Raw genomic sequence first — 7,500 nt, 5'->3', positions numbered from 1 at the left:
AACAACCCTCAGGCAAATCACAGGCAGATCAGGGCTGGATTGATGTTGATAGTGATGGTGTTAAGAGTGATGTTAGTGGTGTTGATAGTGTTGTTAGTGGTGTTGATAGTGATGTTAGTGGTGTTGATAGTGTTGTTAGTGGTGTTGCTAGTGTTGGTGTTGATAGTGGTGTTGATAGTGGTGTTAGTGATGTTGATAGTGGTGTTAGTGGTGTTGATAGTGATGATGTTGATAGTGGTGTTAGTGGTGTTGATAGTGTTGTTGGTGGTGTTGATGTTAGTGGTGTTGATAGTGGTGTTAGTGGTGTTAGTGGTGTTGATGTTAGTGGTGTTGATAGTGGTGTTAGTGGTGTTGATGTTAGTGGTGTTGATAGTGGTGTTAGTGGTGTTGATAGTGGTGTTGGTGGTGTTGATAGTGGTGTTGATGTTAGTGGTGTTGATAGTGGTGTTAGTGGTGTAGATGTTAGTGGAGTTGATAGTGGTGTTGATAGTGGTGTTAGTGGTGTTGATGTTAGTGGTGTTGATAGTGGTGTTAGTGGTGTTAGTGGTGTTGATGTTAGTGGTGCTGATAGTGGTGTTAGTGGTGTTGATGTTAGTGGAGTTGATAGTAATGTTGGTGATGCAGTAATGTTATGGTGTTGAGATGCTGTGCTCTGCTGTCTTGTGCTGGAGGTATTTGTGATGATAGGAATGTTATGCTGCTGAGGTGCTGTGTTGAGGTGATGAGTTGATGTGCTGTGTTGTGTTGGACATTTTTAATCACTGCACCTGTTTCTCCCCAGGCTCTATCCCGTCGTCCCAGGCAACGGCCGTGTCACTCTGGAGAATGATGTTGTTGTGGATAATTACTGGTTTCCCAAAGAGGTACAGTGAGTTACATCACCCCCCCCCCACACACACACACACACACACACACACATACTGTATACAGACACACACACACAGAGAACTCTATCTCTATTCCCTTCTCTCGGGCCTGTGATTCTGAAGTCCTCTATCAGCAACTGCGATATGAAATTACGGGTGATAGTCGCTGTAGATTGAGTCCTTTTCACATGAAGAGGCACGTCGTGACCCTGGCGTGCAGCATCCTGTCTTGGTGTGGTGACGCGTGTGTGTGTGTGTGCAGTCTGTGTGCAGCATGCTCAGGCCCATAGATGTGTAAGATCTACCAAGCAGATGTTTTGCAAGCACGCATTTCTCAAATGTTATCATGGAAGGCGTCTGATCTGTGCTTGGCAGTTGGCACGTACATATCGTGCCACAAACTCTGTTCTATTTGATTAGATTAGATTCAACGTTGTTGTCATTTTGCAGATTGCAAGTACAAAGACAACGAAATGCAGTTTGTGTCTATCCAGAAGTGCAAAAAAACAGAAAGTGCAATGTGATGTACATGTACAAATGTAGACAGGTTCAAGTTCAAGTTCAAGTTCAAGTTCAAGTTCAAGTTCAAGTTCAAGTTTATTGTCATGTACTCATAGTGCATAGACAGGACAAGGCACTTAATGCAGTGTAGACAGTAGTATACAGTTGGTTTACAGAGGGTGGTTTACAAGGATACAAGGAGTTTTTTTGTCACATATGCATATCATTACTCAGTTCATTAATCAGTTATCGTATCAGAGCAGAATGGATATGGCTGTGTGATATTAGCAATGTATGAGCAAACATGATATGATACAGATATGTTAAGTTAGTAAGTTTTTATAGTGTATTTTTCATGCAGAGTGTAACACAAAGCTCTCTACACACACAGATATTGAGATAAAACAAATGAACATTAAAGTAATCAGCAATAATAATGGGAAATGAGTTCTTTGGCTACGTTGAAACGTTCACCAGGAGACATGCCGAATGCCTTGTTGTTGTGTTTGGCACAAGGCCAGCAGCGCTGCATCTGATGTGTGGATGATAAAGATGTGAACAAGTGCACACACACACTTTGTCTCTTTTGTTCAGAGGCATTTCCCTTGTAGACACATGATATGCTTGCTATGGGTGTTGCAGGGTCATGGAGGCTGGAGGTTTTGTGAATGTGAATGTCTGGTTGAGATGTTTGGAGCAAGGCCACTATTGGTCCATGTTCAAGTTCCACAGGATATCGCTACATGCCAGAGAGGATGTCTGTCTTGACTTCTCTCTCCAGCGCGTTTGTGGAACTTTGGCAGTGAAGTACCATTGCCTACTTTAATTCTCGGAAATCCATTGAGGGTAGAGCTCTGTCAGTTTCAGTGGAAAGGCTATTGCAATTACAATAACAATAATTCACAATAGTTGTAGTGAAACAAAACAAAATAAACTATAAAAACACATTTTAGAGAAGAACATTCTAGATAAGAAGAGGAGGAAAATAAATTAAAACGGCTACAAACTGCAGTTTGTGGTTCCAGATCTAACTTGACCACAGGGAAATAAAGAGTCCATCTTTATAGTGGGTTGAAGATTATTCCAGGGCCAGGAAGTTGGAACCTTGTTGCAATAGTCAGACTTTCCCAGTTCAGAGTGAATGTTGGGAACCTCCATCTGACATGGACAGAATTCCCATCTAGCGTAGTGGGCATACTAGACGGTCATTTCCAACAATAGCTTCATAGAGAAATAAGCTCAAGTTTATCTCTCCTCTCTGCTGAAGTTGGACAGCCCACTTTGTCATAAAGGACACAATAGTGTGTATTGTATTCATCACACACACACACACACACACACACACACACACACACACACACACACACACACACACACCCCACTCACATAATACCCAAGAGTTAGTTAGTTAGTAGGCCTATCTAGCTGGTGTGCATCGAGTAAGAATGTGATGTTGTTTGATTGGGTGTGGGCTGACGGGAATAGGAGGAATGTTTCGTGGGTGACTGTGAAGTGCAGTTTTCTCCCTCTTGCACACACATAGTACATCTGACTCAGACACACACACACACACACACACACACACACACACACACACACTCTCATCCACACAAACACACTCTCAAACATTCGCACCCACAACATACAGTACACTTACTCTCACACACACACGCACACACCCACTCTCATCCACACAAGCACACTCTCAAACATCCGCACCCGCAACATACACTTACTCATATGCACACGCACACACCCACTCTCATCCACACAAACACACTCTCAAACATCCGCATCGCAACATACTGTACACTTACTCTCAAAAACAAACACACACACACACTTTCATCCACACAAACACACTCTCAAACATCCGCATCCGCAACATACACTTACTCACATGCACACACACACACACACACACACACACACACACATTTACTCACTCAAACACACACTTTCAAACACACAAACCAACTCTCACTGACTCAGACACATACAGTACTCCTCTAACATGCACATACAACCTCACATCAATCATCACACTCTCTGTGCGTGTGTGTGACTGTGTAAGTATGTGTGTGTGTGTGTGTGTGTGTGTCTGTGTGTGTAGAGAAACTTTTCCAGTTTATCTACGTTTATGCATCCTGCGACCAGCACTTTGCAAAAAACATACGGGTGCGTTGGTTCTTCCTACAAATAAAATGTGTGTGTGTGTGTGTGTGTGTGGTCAGACCCAGTTCCACCTGTGTCACTACGCGGCGAGCCATGACGAGGGCGAGTTCCCGGACGCGGAGCGCTTCGTGCCGGAGCGTTGGCTGAGAGGGACGCCCACGCGCTCCCAGCACCACCCCTACAGCTCCGTGCCCTTCGGAGTGGGCGTCCGAGCCTGCGTGGGCAAGAGGATCGCCGAGCTCGAGATGTACTTCGCCCTGTCACGGGTCAGTCATCAGAAACTGTGTGTGTGTGTGTGTGTGTGTGTGTGTCTGTGTGTGTGTCTATGTCTTTCTGTGTGCCTCTTTCTCTCTCTGTGCGTGTGTGTGTGTGTCTGTTATTGTCTGTGGTTGTGTGTCTGTCTGTCTGCTTCTTTCTGTCTGTGTGTGTGTGTCTGTGTCTGTGTTTGTCTGTCAGTATGTGTGTGTGTGTGTGTGTGTGTGTGTGTGTGTGTGTGTGTGTGTGTGTGTCCGTCTGTCTGTCTGTCTGTCTGCCTCTGTCTCTCTCTCTCTCTCTGTATGTGTGTGCGTGTGTGTGTGTGTGTGTGTGTTTTCCCTTCTAATTAAATGTAGATAGTCCTATGATGAGTGATCCAAGCATCAGGCTCTGGTTGCTTCTCATTTAAAATGTATCATACGTTCTTTTTGAAATGCTCATCATGTTATCTGTCTCATCTGCACCATTAAGCTGAATTCTGTACTTTGTAGTCAATCACATTTGATTCATGTCCCTCCTCCCAGCCCTCCCTGCTTCCACTGACACTGACACACACACACACACACACACACACACACACACACACAGAGACTCTCTCTCTCTCTCTCTCTCTCTGCTCTCCCTGCTTTCACTGCCACTGACCTATTTGTAAATTGCTGATCATTCTGGTTTATCTTGTGGCTTTCGCCATCTGCAGATTATGCAACATTACCACGTCCGCCCATGTGAGGGCGCCAGGGCCATTCAGCCCAAGACACGGACACTCCTCATACCATCTCAGCCAATCAACCTGCGGTTCCTCCCAATCGCCTGAAGGGAGCGCTCATGTCACCTGTTCAGTGAGAGTGCATCAGTAGCCTGCAGTACTGCTCTGAGACCACTCGGTGGAGACCAATCACAGATCTGACCTAATCACATGGACTCCACTGTCTCACTAACACCACCACACAAACACACACTGCTTGACCTATACTCACTCAGTGGGGACACGATGTTTAGTGTTCCGTTCTGAACCAGGATACACCGGCAAAGAGGGAGGTGTAGCATGACCAGAGATAAATAACGTCGCTATCAGCAGCAGGTGGAGCAGAGAAACTGAGCTGTCTACGTGCCTGTGCCCGTGCCTGTGCTGTGCCTGTGCTGTGCCTGTGCCCGTGCCTGTGCTGTGCCTGTGCTGTGCCTGTGCCCGTGGCTGTGCTGTTCTGTTCTGAGGCCTCTGTCATGCTACGGAGCGTGGTCGGGGCCATTTGGACGGCACAGGTCCAGGGTCAGTGACTAAGTTCCACAGTCCCTTTTCTATTCTTTTTGGAGTAAAATTGAGATGTGTGTAAACTAACACAACACACTGATGTCGGGTCAGTTCAGTAGCTCCCATTTCTTTTGTGGAATCAGAGTGAAAAAATCTAACCAGATCTACTTTGATGACCATGGTGAATATTCCAGTTGAAGAACTGATGATGTACCATGATCTGCCATATTTTCCAAATGATTTTTGAGCGCAACACACTGGGCTCTATTGGATCAAGAACACGAAGGGAACAGTTCTGTTGCTGTTAAGGATGCATTTGTTGAGTTGGCCCTCCGATAGTCCCCCTAAAACACTGAGCTCACCGCGCCAGCATCACCACTACCTTCCCAGAGGTTACGGGATGGAATGGAATATGGACTTTCACAGATGGACCGGTTCCTTGGTTTCAGCAGACTTCTTCATCCCATTCCACCAGCTCATGCACTTTGTTTGAAATGTTTAAACAGGTTAAATGATATTAAAGTTTCCTGTTGGGAGCTGAAAGTCACTGTTAAAGGGCCTGTGTTGACGTTTGTGAGATAAATGAATGCAAAAGACTGCCTGGCACATCATGAGCTAAGCAGAAGCCCAGAAGACATTCCTATCCCTGTGCTTTCAGAGAGATATGAGCATTGTAACACTGGACATGTATTATTTGTTTATCTTTTCAGTAATTATTGCAGTTCCTAGTAATAATAATAAATAATAATAATAATAATAATAATATCGAGTAATAATAGTATTCAGATTCTGTTGCTTTCCTGTGCAGGAATACATGTACAGTACTACTCATCTCTCTGTTATGAATGTGAACATTTGCAGTGTATGAATGGATGCACATCTACAGTATATCATTTCCACAGGTGCTGGATATATGGGCACACCGTCTTACATGCTCCCGGTTAAATGGGTACAAGGACACAGGATGTTTATTTGTCACATGCATATGATTACTAATGTAAAGAATGCAGTGAAATGATCAGTTCCTCTGCATTCTTCACATTAGTAATCATATGTGTGTGACAAATAAACATCCTTGTATCCTTGTTGCGTGTAGCAGGTATACCTGAGTGGTCCAAACCTTGTACTTTGTATATTAAACCGGGAGCTTGTAAGACAGTGTGTGGATATCTTTCCTTTGCCATTCTGGCAACATTTGGCAACGGTACCAAGACTGCCATCAGGGTGCCATTCCACCAGGCTGACTGTGTGCCTTGACTAAGTTCTCCTGCACCCCATAATATGCATTTGTTTCTGTCTGTGGGTGTGTGAGATTGGTCACTGGAGATTCGTGATGGTTCGTGGCATTTGTGGCGGTCTGTCAGCAGATGACTGTGCTCTCCCAACGCCAAACATTGCAGAAGATCTCCAGCACGCCTGAGGACACTTTCCAATCAACACGTGCCTGCAAAAGATCAATCATTGTGTTTAACTCTTAGGCCTAACCCACATTTAAAATAGCCTGATGGCGTGTAAACCCTATTTGTATATGTAGCCAACCAACGATTAAAGGGATTCATTTTTGTGATGTTTAATCATTGTGCTTGTAGATTTGCCTTGTGAATTTTACAGTGTTAATCCTCATCCACCAGCTGTTCCGAGGAACTCACTGCTTTTTTTTTAGGCCTGTTTGGTTTATGCAGCTCAAGCGAGCAGGTCCGGTGGCTGCAAAGTCAGCATTTCATCTGCCGTGAGCCGGTGGTTGTGGTTGGCTGGCTGATCAGGTGTTGGCACGGCCATCCGTCGGTGTGGCCCGCCATGAAAAAAAAATAGGCTAATCACCTTACGCTGCCTGCCATCATCCTCCGGTAGTGTCGGCCTTTCCCCAGCATGAAGCCCGCGCAGGGATGATTACCCGGCACGGTGTCGGCTGCTCGTGCTGTTGGAGACAGATAGGTTGCCCGGTTAGCTCGCTTGTTCGGTCAGAGCGCGCCTGCCTCGCGTGCGTGCGCTCACTTGCCCTAAAATCGCTCTGCGCGTCCCCGCGCGTCGCTCTGAAATGGTTCGCTCCACAGTGACCGAGGAGGGGACGTAAAAAACGCGTACACTTATCCGGGATCTACCGAAACGACAGAACGAGCTAACCCCGGCACATTCTACTTTAGAATCGGAATACGATGTGCCTTTAGTCAACAATTATTATCGATCGACTATGCGCAGTCGCGCTCATACATAAAGAGATGTGGCGTTCGGCGCAGTCGTTGACCAGCTGCCTCAGCTATTAGACATAATTACAGCGGCACAGTAATCGTTGCCAGGAGTGGGACGCGACTGAGTGGGTGTCCGTACGAGGCACGCTTTATAGACTCTCGGCAGCACGATCACACCGAGGCGAATCGCTGTGGTCTTTGTGCAACCCCCGCCGTGCGTGCGAGCGAGTGAGCGTGCGTACACTGCGTGGACACCACTGGCATT

The 7,500-nt window shown here is 45.9% G+C and overlaps 2 protein-coding genes across 2 annotated transcripts in view; both read left to right on the top strand.

The window, feature by feature from the left end:
• Window positions 1–6,200, top strand: part of LOC134071060 (sterol 26-hydroxylase, mitochondrial) — a 19,909-nt gene extending 13,709 nt beyond the window's left edge. The window contains exons 7-9 of the mRNA XM_062527630.1: window positions 782–863; window positions 3,602–3,808; window positions 4,495–6,200. Of these exons, the coding sequence (XP_062383614.1) occupies window positions 782–863; window positions 3,602–3,808; window positions 4,495–4,611 (406 nt within the window). The 3' untranslated portion in view covers window positions 4,612–6,200. The remainder of the gene's footprint in view (window positions 1–781; window positions 864–3,601; window positions 3,809–4,494) is intronic.
• Window positions 6,201–7,085: 885 nt separating this feature from the next.
• tmem198b (transmembrane protein 198b) overlaps window positions 7,086–7,500 on the top strand; it is a 32,439-nt gene continuing 32,024 nt past the window's right edge. Inside the window, exon 1 of the mRNA XM_062527629.1 lies at window positions 7,086–7,500. This exon is cut by the window's right edge and continues 139 nt beyond it. The gene's annotated coding sequence lies outside the window, so the exon portion shown is untranslated.

Source organism: Sardina pilchardus, chromosome 23, assembly GCF_963854185.1.
Source record: "Sardina pilchardus chromosome 23, fSarPil1.1, whole genome shotgun sequence".
Lineage (NCBI taxonomy): Eukaryota > Metazoa > Chordata > Actinopteri > Clupeiformes > Clupeidae > Sardina > Sardina pilchardus.
Note: the sequence above shows the minus strand (reverse complement) of the source record. Positions and strands in the feature narration are given on the sequence as shown.